This window comes from Pseudonaja textilis, chromosome 2 (assembly GCF_049901715.1).
Source record: "Pseudonaja textilis isolate UNSWEBS1 chromosome 2, rPseTex1.2, whole genome shotgun sequence".
Lineage (NCBI taxonomy): Eukaryota > Metazoa > Chordata > Lepidosauria > Squamata > Elapidae > Pseudonaja > Pseudonaja textilis.
In genome coordinates, this window is record NC_141991.1 from 214,563,000 (window position 1) to 214,580,914 (window position 17,915).

The following is a 17,915-nucleotide window of genomic DNA, read 5'->3' on the forward strand; positions in this document are numbered from 1 at the left end:
CTGCAGAGAAATCTCACCCCCCCCAGAGCACCCCCACAAAAACAATCCAGGCTGCACAGAAACACAAGGCTGCGCCACCCAAATGGCCTGCAGAAACCCTCCCACTCACTCCTTACCTGGTAAACTTGCCTGCTAAATTTCTATTTTTCCTTTTTCCGACCATCATTTGTTCTGTTCTTCTGGGAGATTTAGATTAGCTAGGAAGCAGAAAATGGTTGGATTTCTTGCTTTCTAGCTAGTCTTTAGATCTTTGGCTCGGCTTTTAAGTACAGCTGAACTTCCCTTAGGACTGAAGGTTTTCTTGCAAGCAAATTCAGTGCAGACTCACAGCAAGCAAATTTGAGAGACTGAGCTAGCCGATGGCAGATAGATCATTGAATGATTCTGTGAGCAACTCAATCTGCCTGCTTTGCCTGATTTTGGGTAAAAGTTACTCTTTTTTTAAATAAAAAATTCAATATTTACATGAATGGTGTGTTGTGAATTAATTTTGTGAGTTTGCTTGCAAGCAAATTTTATGTGACAGACTGAGCTAGCCAATAGATAGATTTTTGAATGAATCTGTGATTCTGTGAGCAACTCAATCTGCCTGCCTGCTTTGCCTGATTTTGGATAAAAGTTGCTCTTTTTTATAAAAAAAATATCAATATTTATATAAATATTTATAATATTTACATACCAGCCATGCCCAGCCAGTCACATGACACCAAGCCACACCCACAAATTAGGCCACACCCACAGAACCAGTTAGTGTTCCCCGGGATCTAAAATTATGAGTTCGGTGGTCCCTGAGGTCCAAAAGGTTGATGACCCCTGGTTTAGACTGAAGGCAGTGGTTTAAGTTTCACTGGAGTTCAGACAGTGATATTGATGTAGTTATGCTTTCTTAGCCTAAGCAACTCAATGATTTATTGTTGAAATAAATCAGGGAGTGGTTATCATATATATTGCCTTGAGCTTCTAGAGAAAAGATAGGATAATGTTCTTCTTGGAACAGTAGCAATTATAGAGACAGACTCCCTATTAGTTTTATGACTATCCTTTGCAAGTATAAGAGGAATCTGCCTTTTCTACAACTAGTGGTGATGTGAAAGCTTCTAATGCCTAGATGCAGCCATTGTTCATACATTCAATGGAGCAAATTTCTATACTTTAACATTTTAACCTTTTCCAGTCATACAATCTACACCCTTAGTCTTAAAATTTTCAACATTCTTACAGACTGCTTTCATCAAGTTTTTTTTTTTTTTTGGGGGGGATGCTATCAATGAATGATCAAGTTTCATATGGATCTCTTAAGTGTTTCTTCCAAAATTCCTGATCTCAGTTTTATAGCTATTTTAATTCTATTCACTCTTATCAGGGCTCTTATTAATCATTAATGTTTACATTATTAATCTTGACCATTCTTTGTTCATTTTGCAATTTTTTTTCAAAATACACATTACTTTTCTCTCTTCATTTTCTAGCACCGTTTTTACTTTGTCATTCAAACCGGCATTCTTTTAGTGTAAGTCCACTGTTGGCACTTAGTGTTCTTTTCGAACAGCTCCCACATCTCTCCTCACTGTTGGTCTCTACCCTCCCTTTTCCCCCTCCCCAGGTAACTCTATAGTTTCTTAGCTTTCCTTGGAAGACACCTGACAGGACAATTCAGGTTGCCCTCATTATATGGTTCCATTCCAGCATAAAGCCACAGATGGTTAAGTTGCAAATATTGAAACATTAAATCTATGAAAATTAGGAATTTAGATTTTAGAGCTTACGTTCATCTTCTTCCCATGATTATTTATTCCCTTTTTTTTTCACCATGTATGTTGCTGAGATGGGATCCTCATGGCACCTGGCTGCCTTCTTTGGAAAACATAACTGGTGAATGATCCTCTTGTATTTACATGGCTCTTACTAGGCTTCTCTGTTCTGTTTTCACCAACTTAATGGAGGGTTTCCTGCAGTCTGCTCAGAGCTCACTGTTCTTTTCCTTGCTTAATGATAGTTCAGTTTTTATTAGGAGATTTAAACCATAGTTTCTCATGCCTGATAGAGTGAAGAAATGGAATAAAACAGGCATCTTCACAATATATATTCAATGTATGGGAAGAATTGCTAGCAGTAATACTAAAAACTGAGGAAACAACAAGAATAGTTTAATTATAAGATCAGGCTGGTTCACATGTTTTAAAGATATGCCACTTAATCTACATCGACTTGCTTAGGTTACTTGCAGCTTTAGATTTCAACCAAGAAAAATTACATTGAGTACAGTTTTGTGATTTTTTTCAGAAAATATCAGCAGTGAAAACTGAACAAACAGCAGAATACTGCTAGTGTGAATTTTCAACAGCTGAATGGGGGAGTGCTGTGAACATAATGTAAAAATTATATTCATATTTGCTTAAATTATGTTAACAAAACAGGCTAAGGTGTTAAAATGTATTATGGAAGAAAACAAAGGTGTTGCTATTATTTTTTCTCTTATTGTTTTAAAAAGTACAATGCAGTTGGCAGTACAATCAATGGACAGATTAATTCTTAAAACATCAGATACAGCTGAAAGTCACTTGTAAAGTAAATAATTAACAAGCATAATAAAAATAAAGGAAACCCAGTAAATCATTAAAATGCATCATGTGCTGTATACAATGAAAAGTTAACAAGGTGCCCATGGTGAAACTGGGTTTATTTGACCAGCAGTGGCATAATTTCTTCTACATTTAGTTTGAGGATATCTATATGTGGTGTGTGTGTGTGTGTGTGTGTATTTATACATTCATACATACATACATACATACATACATACATACATACATACATACATACATACATAATTTATGCATGTTTAATATGTGGATGGAAAGTTACAGTAGACATAATTGCACTATTGGAAGATCAGAAAGACCAGGTTAGGGTTAGGGTCAGATCATCATGGAGGGAATTTATGCAGTAACTAAGATTCTGCAATGACTTGTTGCACATGATCATTTAATTGATGTATACATTCATGCAACTACACACAGGCATAGACAGCTAAAATCTCACTGCCATTACACCAGAATAAGTATATACCTCTACAGATGTTAACTTCTTTCTTACTGGATCTGGGCATGAAACGTTATTGTATGGTTTCACTCATTTAAAGTTTTCTTATGAGCAATTAAAACTTTATATCATAATAATATACTATATAAATAGTATAAGGTACAATTCTAAATGGTTTCCTTTAAAAATATGTGCCTATTTACCTAGTGATAATTTACATTTTCACATTTCAATATCTCATTTTTTTCCTATATACAGCTTTCTTTTTTTTCTTTTTCTCTTTTTATTCAGTTAACTACTTCTGCTCTATCTCCTCACAGTTCTCTCTTTTTTCAACTTCCTTTTAACTTTCTATTCCATCTGCCCTGATAATTTTTAATCCAATGCAAGTAATCTACTGTTTCAGCGCAAAGCATGCCAAATTGTGGTTGCTTATTTTAGATATTTATTTCTATTCTATCAGAATCCAAAAACACCTGGCATTTTGCGTATGAAACAGAAACAAGAGTACCTTTAAAAAGAGATAGAATTATCACTGTGTTAAAAAATATTTCAGAATAATTCCATTTTAGCTGCCTTCCATATAAGAAATGCATTACTTTTGCCAGATGTAAAATTTTAAACAACGTTTTAACACTATGATGGTCCCTTTTCTGTGTTATTAATTGCTGCACTTCATTTGGCAGCAGGGTTTTTTGAAAACTCTTCTAATATTTAGAACTTTATATTTATTTATTTGTATGATGCCTTCCTCCTCCTATTTTTTCCACAGTAAACCTGGAAGGTGGGTAGAGTTGAGAGAATGACTGGCTCAAAATCATGCAGCTGGTTTTCATGGCTAAGGCAGGACTTATGCTCACAGTCTCCTGCTTTCTAGTCTGGTGCTTTAACCCCCAAACAAACTGCTTCTATAAAAAATATGAGTCCTTATTTATTTCTGTTAGATGTCAAGTTGAGTATAATTCTGTTTAAAAATTGAAAACAAAATCTTTTAAGTCTCATAATCTTTAAACAGTATAAAGATACCATGTCTAAACTAATGTTAGTGTAATATCTATAGCCATGAGAAATTTACATCAGTCTGGGAATCTGCTGGTGGGGTCTGAAAAAGGCATGTTCACACATACACCCCAAAGGTCTTGTACTCTTTCTTGTACGGAAAGGGAATGTTTGTAAAAGGGCATTATCTAGGTGGTGTTTTTCTTTATATGAAGATTTATGTTTGGTTGTGCATGAAGTTCTAATTCCACTAAGAGTATAAATGCATCCACAAAGAATGTAGATTGATAATTTAATGACTTGGTATTTTTTAGAAAAGTCCAACTTTTAGAAAATTATTGATTGTTTTTATTAGATGACTAGAGACCATAAGAATTCCAGAAGATTGTCAATGGAAGAATCATTGGAAGCCACGTCAACTGTCACCATTCCTTCGTTGTCATATTCCACAATGTTTGTTTGACTTGCCTTAGAAGAGTGGTCATATGTATGAACAAGGAGCTCATAAATGTAATGACAGAACATTAGATAAATCTCCTAATGAATAGAACAGTGGTCCCCAACCTTTCTGGCTTGGCAGAGGGGGAGAGGGGATGGCTCTGTGTGAATGGCAGGCACATACAGGAAGCCTGCGCAGCTCCATTTAACCTGTGGGCACACATGCCTACCACTCACTCAAGTGCAGCTTCGCATGCGAGCCTGCTGCTCACACAAATGGAGTCTTGTGTGCAAGCATGCACATCAGCCATGCACACAAATGAATTGTGAAGGATATGTGTTTGTGTTTTATTTTTGTAATTATAAGGTACACTGAAGATGGCATTTAATTTCGTTGTACGAGGTGCAATTACAATCAAGTAAACTCAACTAATGGTCTCCTGCTTGGGCAGCGGGTTGGACTAAATGTATAAAGGTCCTTTCCAACTCTGTTCACCCTAATCCGGTTAATCCATTTTTTTCCTCATTCTAACAATTGCAGCATGATAAAGGTGAAAAGAAACTACCCTATACATAGTTTCATTCTAGGCTTTATGGAATATTTGATATTGGACCACGATCAGTTACTTAGTTAATATTGACAAATTATGAGACCAATTGTATTTTTTCATAGTTCAGTGTTTAAATTTATATGGCTCTGAAAATCCAGTCACAAAGTGCTATCTAGAGCAGGGCTATCAAACTCCCAGCCCATGGTTGGGATGCATCACACGCTGGCCATGCCCATGTTTTATCAAAGTGGAAAAAAAGTCCCAATGTGTTACATGATGTCACTATGATGATGTGAGTTTAACACCCCTGATCTAGAAGATTCTCATTCATGTTCATATTGATCCTGAAATTAACTGCAAATTACATGTGCATATGTTTTCTATAAAGGAGCACTTAGTTGGTACAAGGGGACATTTTGTACAAGACTACACAACCCAAAGTTCTATGGCTACTAGCCTCGAAACTTTTAGTGCAGGCCCTTGATGCATATCCAACTATTTCCAGCAATGTGGATTTGATTTAAATCGACTCAATTTAAATCATAATTTTTAAAGAACAATTGTCACCTGTGTCCAGCAGCTGTTCCTCTTCTGACCTGCTGTGGACTCACTGACAGTCCCATTCACTTTAATGGGATGGCTGGTGATACGGTAGTGACACAACAAGATGAGGTATGTGGCAGGTAGCAGGTGACAGGATATCCCCTAACAGGCACTGCCATGATGGATCTGAAATGACAGGTGCTCTTTAATACTATACTTATAAGCTGCTTAGAAGATTTCACTTTCATTTTTACTGCTTGCCCTTTCTCCTCACACTTAGAGCCTGGTGGTACAGGTGTATTTCTCTTCAAACAATTATACAGTTTGTAGTGTACATAGATTTGCAAAAACAATGGGATAAAAGAATATTCCTGAACTTTGTTTTATGATTTATCTCATGGTTACTGTGAAATTGTGTGAATGCATCAATGCAGTGCATGTTATCTCAGCTTGCAGAGCTTGGATTCATTGAATGAGTTTACTAAAAATGTAAATATTGCAGAATATACAGTTCATGTTACATAACTAAGCTCCATTTCATGCTGAATAAATTAAATTATTAATGTATCTTAAATAGTAAACTATAGATAGATTTTTTTTTACTCCAAAAGCATTTTATTAAAATAAATTTGATCAAAATAAAAAAAAATCTGATTTAAATAAAAAAAAACATCAATTTTTATCCACCCTGATTTCCATTAAATTATAGTTTTACAGAAAAGAAATAAACCCATGCAATGTACTAAGTCAGTTTTCATTCATCCAAATTTAGCTCATTATTGCCTCTTGTTGGAATATGATTTCTGGCATATCACTGTATCCACCTGAAAAGATTGTAGGCCACCTTTGGTTTTATGCCTGCATCTGATGCACAATAAAACTTCCTTTGTTACTTGAATTACTTAGAAATGACCTTTAGATCTGTGTTCCATTTATCCAGTAATAAGTAGAATTTAGTGAGGTTTAAGTCTACAGTTAAGTAAATTGTATCTGTTTGTATCAGCAGAATTGAAATTGTTTCTGGATTCCACCTAAATTCTTAAGATGACGAGGGCAGTGCTTTATTCGGCACGGAGTTAAATTTAAACCTGTGAGATGGCCCAGGATTTTTACTCAATATGAAAACAGCCTTGCATTTTTCATTTTCAGCTTTTATTTCATGCATGTTTTTACTTGAGTTAATGTTTCATTGTTGTTGTTTTTTGTTATTTTTCCATTAATCTCTTCCTCTTCAGGTGCAATCTAGCTCCTGTGGTGGAGTTTGCTGCAGACGTGGGAACTAAATCAGATTTTATTACCATGAACCCATCAGTTGTACAAAGAGCATTTGGAGGCTTTCGGAATGAGAGTGACAGAGAAAAATTTGTGCATAGACTATCTATGCTGAATGACAGTGTCCTTTGGATCCCTGCTTTCATGGTCAAAGGCGGAGAGAAGCATGTGCAGTGGGTTAATGCATTAATCCTTAAGAATAAATTGAAAGTGCGAACTGCCTATCCATCACTGAGGCTTATTCATGCTGTCAGAGGGTAAGTGTCTGGAAAAGACTGGTCTGTTCTTGGCACAATGGAACTCATAACTAAAATTTCTGCTAGAGAGAAAGAGTGGCTCTAAAAGGTTTGAGATAATTCCATTCAACTCATAGTGGATTATGTTTCTGATAAAGACATGTTTTAGAGCAAGCACTTCCCATCTGTTTCTCCACTTTAGACACAAAAAAACATGTAAATCTTCATCAGGTATGGCTGGACCGCTTCCCCTCCCCTCCCCCATTTGACTTGTAACAGAGCCAGCCACCACCAATATTGTATGTTCTGACTTGAAAATGTTGCCTTCTACTGTTGTTTTCCATATGTATGTTTTCAGGGCTTTGAGAATCCGCACACTATATTTCTGCAATTGAACAAACAGTAAGGAAATGTTATACTAATTTAAAACATCTATCTAGCCAGCCATCTTATATCAAACTCTGGCCAGTTCCCAAGCAAGAATTAAAACAATATAAATAGTAAAAGCAACGTAAAAACCATATTTAAACTTTCAGTACCATAAATATTGAAAACAAAAACTTGGCACAAGTTGAACGTATGCAGTTGCCTCAACTTATCCCAGCATTTGGAGGAAAAGCTGACTCGACAGTATTTTTTTGGAAGCGTGGGCAGGTAGAGGTTTGCTTAACTTCAGGAGGAAGACTGTTCCATAGGGTAGCAGCTGCCACAGAAAAGGCATCAAGTATCATATATTTTTTATTTGAGATTAATTGATTTTTGGGATGCATCCTTCTGGAGATAACCTTTTCCCAGGTTGTAGTCAGTCATTTCATTGCTATGTTGTACATTTCTGGTGTTGCCTTGAAACGTTTGATATTGCAGCACTTTTTGTTGCTGGAATCATTTCAGATTAATTATTTTGGTTGCATTTTGCTTTTTATTGGCCTTCTTCTTATTAGAATATCATACAGTATAAAGGTAAAGGTTTCCCTCACACAGACATGCTAGTTTCCGGTTCTAGAGGGCTGTGGTCATGTCCATTACACAGCCAAAGAGCCAATGCTGTCTCTGTGGTCATGTAGCTGGCATGACTAAATGCCAAAGGCGCACAGAACACTGTTGCTTTCCTACCAAAGTAGTCTGTATTTTTCTACTTGCATTTTTACATGCTTTTGAACTGCCAGGTTGGCAGAAGCTAGGATAAGTAACAGGAGCTCACCCCATTACGCGATGCTAGGGATTCGAACTGCTGATCTTTCTGATCGACAAGCTCAGCGTGTTAGCCACTGAGCCACCGCATCCCCATCATACAATATAGTTAGATTTTTTTGCCAAAGGTACTTTTCAAATATGAAAATGCATACCATGCATAATGCATGGTATTATGTAGTGGTAAGAATTTATAGGGCTTTTTATTCTGAAAGCAATTGTACCTATCAATAGTAAAAATAACTGCCCTGATCTACGTAATAGCTTTATGCTCCAAAACGCCAGATTAAAATGCAATCTGTATACTGGAGCTGCATAACTACTATTGTAATCTTCAAAAATCCATTTTGAGAATAGCAAGAGTAATCTTGCCTAACATGGGTTCCCTCCTGATATACAGATTTGTCACATTCTCAGTGTGTATTACATATTACATTCAAATAAGTTGTACCACAGTGGGAAGATTGAGACAGATAAAACATGCATGTCTACACAGTATATTTTCTAAAGCTGATGCGATGTTAAAAATTCCATTCTCTGTCTTTTTGTTCTTTATTCTTTCACTGGAATTGGACAGTCTTTTAATTAGGGAACTGTGCTTAAGCCCAAAACTATCCTCTGCAAACTAAAGCACATGGACATCTTCTGAAGAAACACCAAACAGATGTTGCATTTGCTGATTCTTCTATTATCCCTTCCACTTCAATATTTCATTAGTCTCTGATGTGGATCATTACAAAATTTTATTTATTTACTGTCCAAAACCCCCAAAGTAATATTCTACATGGAACTGTATTTGCTACATAAATGGTGCTTATTGCCTTTAAGCTTTGGGTGCAATTAATACTCTGTTTATCATTTATAAAGCCCTCTGAAAGATTGTCTCTGGTCCATTACAGGCAGTCCTTGTTTGGCATCTGCTTCATTTAGCAACCATTTGCAGCTACAACAGCGATAAAAAAGTAATTTCGTGACCAATCCAAAGCATTTATAAACTTTGCTGAGCTGTAAAATGAAAGAAGGCTGAAATAAGATTGTAAGCACAATCACATTTACTGACCTTATTGTTTTACAATCAAGTTTCTGGTCCCATTTGTGGTTGTATTTCTGACTATTATCTATGATCCAATTGCGAAGGAGAATGTTACTCTTATCTCTTGGATCCCAAGAAGTATATTTCCACTATTTCAATGCCTGCCTTTGAAACAGCATCCCTGCTGGAGGTTCAGCCCATTCCAACCTTGCAATCCTTTAGACCAGGGGTCCTTGTATTACAGTATTACAGCCCCCAGACCTGATACGGCCCGCCAAAGGAATTTGTCCAGCCCGTACGTCATTCAGAGCTGGGACACATACTGAGCTGTGTGCTGGAGTGCCGGGTTGTCAATCAGATGTGCGACATGTATAGCACATGAACTGGTCTCCTGCGGGACCATTGCCGTCTGCTGGGTTGCATGTATAATGAGTCCAGTGAGGTCTCCTGGAGAGCACATGCATAAACTGGATCCTTTATAATGCCCTAGCTGACTTAGCCTTTGCCAGAGGAGAGACAGAGATGGTTTTTCCGGTCAGTTAGAGAGAAGAAGAACCAGGCAGCAGGCTGAAGAGCTATCTAAAGGTCTGCATAACAAATATTAATAGGACATGATTCCAGTGGTGGGATTCGCACCAATTCAACCGAACCGGTAGTTAACTTTGTGTGCAGTTCAGCGAATCAGCTGGATCACCATGCTTGTCTCCGCCCTCCTCTCTGAGGCCATTTCATTTACACAGTCTTTTAAAGCCTGTTATGGTTTTTCCCTAAAGCTCATTGGTAGTGTGTTCATTTGATTTGTAATGTTTATTTGGCTATGGTATATTGTTTCTCCTTTTTAGTTCCATGTTGGCTTTGTTTTTTAAATACTGTATTTTTTAAATCATGCACCTCCCAAAATCTGTGTTGAATTGTGAATCTTTGTGACTGAATTATAAGTTATATAAATTATCAATTATAATGTTGGCATAAAAATATGTGTGCTGGCTGTGGATATGAGATTGATACTAGTTTGATTGCCCCCTCCCCAGAATAGAATAGAGCAAATCTGCTGCTTCTTTCTAACTAATATGAATCAGGTCCAATGTAAGATGATTATGTAGTTTATAGCAGTACCTCAAAGGAATAATTTCCTTTTCTAAACAATGGTATTGTTATAAGCTTTAACATCTATTGTGCACAGGAAGCAAGAGCCGTAAGTTATCGTCTAATAAACAATTTATGGCAAATTAGGATATGTTTCAGATTTAGGAGAGACATGAGAAAAAGTACAACAGAAAGTGAAAAATCATTGCAGGGATTAGGAATAAAGAGATATATGTACCCAGCTGAGATCCTGTCATTTAAATGGGAAAAAAAGCATGGAAGCTTTGAAAAGGCACACTGATGTTCGCCATTAGACAAATTATTTATCAATAGTTGAACAGAACACCCAACAAGATTTAAAAAAAAACCCCACCAAAAAGAGTATGTTGAATTAGAGATGAATCTGACTAGTGAAAGACTAATGCTTCACACAAATATGAATCTACAATGTGCAACTCAAATAAAGACCCATTTGTGGCCCTTTTAGAGTTTTCTGGATAAGGATAGAAAGTATGGCAAGTCAAACCTGAGGAGCCATGCGCTTGCTGCGAGGTCTTAGCAGAATTGCTTTCACTGCCACAGTCCTAAATACAGAATCTGGTAAAAGAACAAAGCTGTAAGAGGGCATCTGCTTCCAAATTAAGTGCCGCAGAGCAGAGCAAGATTGCTGAGAAGTGTGCTTTGGGAATATTAATCTATTCAGGATTTGTTATTTTTAAGTAGACTGTTAGTTGCATGTAGCCCAGCAACCATAATTCAGCCTAAATACCATTTACTGTGCTTGAGTGGAGGAGAGCAAGAGCTTCTGAAATGGTAATCTTTGTTTGAGCTCAAACACTAAGACATTTGACATATGGTTTAGGCAGCTGTCTTCCTTGAAACCAATCTTAGACAAAATCTTGATCTATGAATTTTGATTATTCTGAACCTTTTGCAGAGATTGGAACTCTGGATTGGATTTATGGTATATTGCATATAGGACCTCTGATTCACCATCCTATATAAATTGCATAGCAATATTTTTCAGTTTGTGAAGCCTATCTTAACAGATCACAAAATGCTTTGAAAGGATACTCAATAATTGTTGTACTGGCCTTTTTCAGATATTTACATGAAGGTCTTGTGAAACAGCCTAGTTGGTAGTCATAGCAGGCCTTACAAACTGGCCCATGACCCTTCCACCTTTTAACTCTGCACAAATCTGCATTGAATGCATATTCACATAATTATTCTTCTGTTTACCCTTAGCATTAGCTGTATATAGTCTGTGAAGGATATGTAAAGAATCTGTGATAGATCCCAAATATTGTTTGCCTTGCATCTTTCTGACTGTTCTGCCCAAAAGTGGTTCTGAGAGGATATCTGGATAGTTGCTGCACACACACACACACACACACACACAGCATACTGTCAGTGTTCCAGGGAACCTCCAAGCTTCTAAAGGATTCCAGAGCTGACACATACAACACACACACAAAGAGCCCAACTCACAAGGGTTGCTGTTGTGGTAATAGGATACAGTAGTATTAAGTATATTTACCATGTATAATTTTGGGATAATAAAAATAAAAATAGTTGGATAAAATCCCAAGTCTTGTCTTCTGCAACCAATACTAATGTATGTAGACAAATTAATTCTCCACTTCCTCACAATCCAAATAATTAGAAACCAATGTATAGTCCATTTTAGTAATATAGACCTATCCACATTGCATACTACTCATTCCTAAGTTAAAAAAGAGATTGAATTTTCTGGAAGGCTGCTACTCATTTCTCTTCTTCCAATTAAAATACTCAAATTGCAGTTTCTCAGCTGCTGCAAAGTTATTTTTAAATTCTATGACAACATATATCATCAAGTCTATTCTAGATGACTTGAGAGTAGCTGAAGCTATTCTGCACCTCGCCCACCAGCCTAGGAATTCCCAAACTTTATAAAATAAGATAATGAAAGAAAAGCTCAGATACTGGAACTTGTCCTAAGGATAGCAGAAGTAGAAAAAGTGGACATGACTAGATAGGTCTCCCATTTTATTAGCTCTTGGAAATAGTTGCCATAGACAACAATTGGTCTGCAATGGGACCTATAAAAAAAGAGAGGGAGGAGTATCAATCTTTATTAGGTCCAAACTTTGAAGAGTTAAAAGCTAGGTTCATATATTTCACTAAGCCTAGTTTGCTTAACCACTATATGATGAAAAAAAATCATAATTGACTTGGTTAAAAGTAGCAGTTTTTCTTCCCTGGTGTCATGTGACTGATTAGTATTACATGGTCTTAGGTGTGAAGGAGGAGTAGGTATTACTCTCTCTCATATTGGTCACTGGAAGTTCAACATGGTACCTTATGGCAATGAACTTTCTGAGGATCTGAAAAAATAAATTGTTGGTCCACATAAAGATGGCCTAGGCTATAAGGAGATTGCCAAGACCCTGGAACTGAGCTGCAGCACATTGGCCAACACGTTTCATTCAGAAAAGGCCTCGCTATGGTCGACCAAAGAAGTTGACTGATCGTGCTCAGCATCATATCCAGAGGTTAACTTTGGGAAATAGATGTATGAGTGCTGCCAGCATTGATGCAGAGGTTGAAGGGATGTCAATGTTCAGCCTGTCAATGTTCAGATCATATGCCGCACACTGCATCAAATTGGTTGGCAAGGCTGTTGTCCCGTAAGGAAATGTGATGACCCGGCACGTGACACAAAGGCAACACAGTCACATAAGAAGAGTCACTTTAATCCTCCAACTTTGCCCCCAATGTCCAGGTTATCTTAGGCTGGAGAAAAAAACTCTCCCAAGAACAATCTAAGTGGAGGAAATTCAGTCCGAAAACAAAGTACATACAAACTATAAATAAAAATCCACACAAACCACGGTAATTAACTTCACAGGGCAGGATAAGGAATTGCAGACTTAAAAGGCCAGCAAAACACACACAGTTAGGAAGATGCCAGGAACCCAGATAAGCCTCGACAATAACAGATAACTCACAATTTGCTTCCAACAAGTTGCTGTGCACAATCTACCTTTTTAAACACTATGTCCACAGCTGCAGCTAATGAAGGGAATCAGGACGCTTTCCTCTCCCATAAACCACACAACCCATGTTGCTCCTTTCTCTGTTTCTTCCTGCGTACCCTAGGATGAAGAGGGGGTGGGCCTGGATCTTCCTCTGAATTCCCTCTGCCTTGCTCTGCCCAGCCTAGTTTCCCTAGTTTCTTCCACAGCCAGTGGAGCCACACTCCCACTCCCTGTCAGCTGCTCAGCCTCCCCCTCAGAATCAGATTCTGATGGGCATGACAGGAAGCCTCTTCTGAAGATGATGCACAAGAAAGCCCTCAAACTTTGCTACAGACAAGCAGACTTAGGACATCGATTTCTGGAACCATGTACTATGGTCTGATGAGACCAAGATAAACTTATTTGGTTCAGATGGTGTCAAGCCTGTGTGATGGCAACTGGGTAAGGAATAAAAAAAGACAAGTGTGTGTTGCCTATAGTTAAGCATGGTGGTGGGAATGTCATGGGCTGGGGATGCATGAGTTCTGCCAGCACTGGAGAGCTACAGTTCATTGAGGGAACCATGAATGCTAACATGTACTGTGACATACTGGAGCTGAGCTCCCTTTGGAGACTGGGCCATATTCCAACATGATAACGATCCCAAACACACACACACCCCAAATGACCCCTGCCTTGCTAAAGAAGCTGAGGGTAAAGGTGATGGATTGGCCAAGCATGTCTCCAGACCTAAACCCTATTCAGCATCTGTGGGGCATCCTGAAATGGAAGGTGGATGTGCTCAAAGTCTCTTAACATCCACCAGCTCCATGACATCATCATGGAGGAGTGGAAGAGGACTCCAGTGGTAACCTGTGAAGTTCTGATGAATTCTATGCCCAAGAGGGTTAAGATAGTACTGGAAAATAATGGTGGCCACACAAAATATTGACACTTTTGGCCCAATTTGAACATTATCACTTAGGGGTGTACTCACTTTTGTTGCCAGCAGTTTAGAGATTAATGGCTGTGTGTTGCGTTATTTTGAGGGCACAGCACATTTACACTTATACAAGCTATATACTCACAACTTTACATTGAAGCCAAGTGTCATTTCTTAAGTGTTGTCAAAATGAAAAGATATACTTAAATATTTACAAAATGTGATGGGGTGTACTCACTTTTGTGGTACACTATGTATAGAATGGTTTTTTTATGCAAGCCTTTTTTTACTTTAAAGAATTAGAGTTTCATGATAGTCAGCAAAGTCACAGAAGTTTTTACAATGTGTTTTAACACAATACATTCTTTGTAATAGCTAAAATAATAAAAATAAAATACCATAGGAAGGATTTTGAAAACCTCCTAAATGCATTGTTTCCTTGAATAGCTTACCTGAACTCAGATACTACCTGAAATAAACTGCACAACTATAAGCAACAAATAAAAGTATAGCTTCATAGTTAATAGCCTAAGTGAGCCTATTAAATCGTTTGGGAGAAAAGACAACATTTATCTTTAACAGCTAAGTGTCCCTTTGTGTTTTTCTAGCCCACATAGTTTTATCTGAGCAACTTGGCTGCACTGTACATGTTCTAAATAAAATAAAAGTATATATTAGCCAATCTTCATGTAAGAGTTTAATAAGAGTTACAGCTTTTAAAAGCATTGCACATTTATAGACACAACTGAACTGTTACTAATTTATGGAATTTGACCATAAAATGTCAAAGCTGGGAGTATTTCAGTTTTTGGACCCTGGAAGGAAAACTAAAGACCGTAGTAGTGAAATAATATTGTTGGCAGCCCTTTTTGAGATCATCTTTTACCTTGAGGCTTCTTTGAAAGGATTTGAAGAGCTTCTGTTCTAGAAATCTCTCAATCAAAAGCAGTTGTTTTCAAAACAAGGATCCTACAAGGATCCTAAATATTTGAGGAGAAAGACATGCTTTTAAAAATAGACTGTGGTACAGAGGATGTTTGCTTTCTCATACACATAAAGAATCATAATTTGGGAAATCTTTCATAAGCAGGTTGGCTTGAAGGCTGAGAGACAATTAAAAGTAATATCACTATAATGGCACATTGTTAGGACACACAGAGAGTATGACATAAAATGAGGCATTGGATGCTTGAGCATTTACTGTCCATTCAACATGAATATTAAGAATTGAAAGAACATTATTTCTGAAGTGCTCAATCTGTTTCAAGCCAACCAGGAAAACCTAACAGCCCTACTCTTTGAAAACTATCTCCAGACTTTGATTTTAGTCTAAAAGAAGGTATATATTAAGCAGAGGTGAAGTAATTAGATTAACTGTACTTAATCAACATAAATTTGGTTTTATTCATTATTGACACTGAGCTATCTATTTTAAGTAATGTGGCCCTAAAATGCCACTCAGCCCAAGATTTATCTATGATCTGAAAGAAGTTGTACATGCCTGATTCTTAATCAACGGAGCCTGTAAGTATATTTCCTATAAAAATTCATTTGCAGTTCAAGTCTCTGGTGTGAATTTAGGCCTATGCTGTAAGCCTGGAAAGATACTTGACTTTGCAAAACATATTATAACCCATGGTTTCCTAACTTTTTTGCCTTTGCGGATCAGCTGGGGAGGGGAAAGGGGATGGTTTCGCATGAACAACAGTCAAATATGCACACACAGCTCCATTTGCACGAGTGGCAGAATGTGCCCACCTGAGCTTGCTGCTGCTTGTGCAAGTGGGATGCATAACTTCACTTGCCTGCCACTTCTGCGGCCTGATTCCAAAGGGCTCAATGCATGGTAGTGGACTGCAGCCTTAGGCTTGGGGAGTCCTCATCTAACCCCTCTCATTTTAAGAAAAAGTAAGCATTTCCCCATCTTTCATGTCTGGAAATGTTGTTGGGAGAAACCTTGAAAAACCTCAGCACTGAGCTTTCTATGATGGCATCACAAAACTCACAATAGTGGTTGTGATTGCAAGACGAATTCCAATCCATTTTGCATGCCTTATGATTCAAAGATCTAGGCGAGTTTGAATATTTTTGATTATGACTGCCATATTGATTTCCCCACCATCCCATTGCCTTTGCCTCATTAAATGCCATCCTGTTCCCCTACTCTTTGCCAAAATCTGAACTTCTGTTTTCTTTTCAATATATATCCTTATTTGTTAAGCATGCTGCAATTTTATCAGCCCCTCTATTTAATTTACACCATTTATTTATGTTGCAGTTCTGATACTTGGGAAAGCTGTCTCTACAAAAAAATATTTTAGACATACAGAAAGACAGACAGGTCTACCTTTTAGAATATAAAACAGCATTAATTGATTATTTTCAAGGGCACCTTAAAAATTATACTCAGAATTCATTGGCAATTCAAAGTTCTGCATGGATACAGTCGATTTAATACATTAGACCATATTTGATAATGATATACTGAAGTAATCTCTTTTTATAACTTATATCTTGTAAAATAATTTTATAGACAAATTTCACTAGTTCTTTTTTCAACTTTCAAAGTCTAACTTCCTTTCCACCCCCTCTTTGTATTACAAGTATTCTTTGCAAAATTGCACAATATTTTCTAATAGCTTTTTGCTGACCATTATTATATAATTCTGGGTCTGTTATTGATAAAAAATAATTGAGGTAGTCAGTGTACTGCACTGTTCGTGATTAACTGTGAGAATTAAAACTGCAATCGAAAGGTGAATTAAAATGATTACTTTTTTATTGCTAGATTTCAGTGCCAGGTAGGTTAATTGCAAAGTAATTCCAATTTTGTAGCTTTGAGACATGCTAAATTGATAGGAAGGTTTTCAAGTTCATGAAATGACAACAAGTATCTTAGCCTAAAATTCAATGCACTCATACTTCCTTGAAATTAGGTATCAATGGGAGAAACCTATTATTTGCATATAGCATTTCACAATTTGCCAGGAGCTTGAGTTGATTGTTCTATGTGGGATATGTTCTTAACTCAACCATTAATAGTTTAATTGTTGTATATCTGTGAACCACTTAGAGTTCTTGAGGAATGTAAAAGGATATAAATGCAATAAATAAGGAAATGGCAGCAATACAGTTTATGCAAGGGGAAATATTCATAAGAGCCGTTTCTCCCAATGCGGTCTGCATATTTAACCCCACTCTGTGCATTTAGCATCTCAATCAAAATATACAGATAGAATCCATAGATGAATATACTTAAGCTTTGTATCAAAGTTTCTTCATATACCTTTTTATATTTTTTATATTTTTCCCCGATTCCCTTTGAAATGTATAAACCTCATAGATAACAGATAACAGATCATCAGAGTTGGAAGGGACCATGTAGTCATCTAGTCCAACCCCCCGCCCAAGCGGGAGACCCAACACCATTTCTGACAGATGGCAATCCAATCTCTTCTTGAAAGTCTCAAGTGATGGCGCTCCCACAACTTCCGAGGGCAAGGTGTTCCATTTGTTGATTGTTCTCACTGCCAGAAAGTTTCTCCTTATTTCCAGGTTAAATCTCTCCTTGTTCAGTTTCCA

General features: G+C 37.2%; 1 protein-coding gene across 1 annotated transcript in view; it reads left to right on the forward strand.

Moving 5' to 3' along the window:
- Positions 1-17,915, forward strand: part of ST8SIA4 (ST8 alpha-N-acetyl-neuraminide alpha-2,8-sialyltransferase 4) — an 84,081-nt gene that overhangs the window by 35,091 nt on the left and 31,075 nt on the right. The window contains exon 4 of the mRNA XM_026714595.2: positions 6,806-7,099. Within this exon, the coding sequence (XP_026570380.2) occupies positions 6,806-7,099 (294 nt within the window). The remainder of the gene's footprint in view (positions 1-6,805; positions 7,100-17,915) is intronic.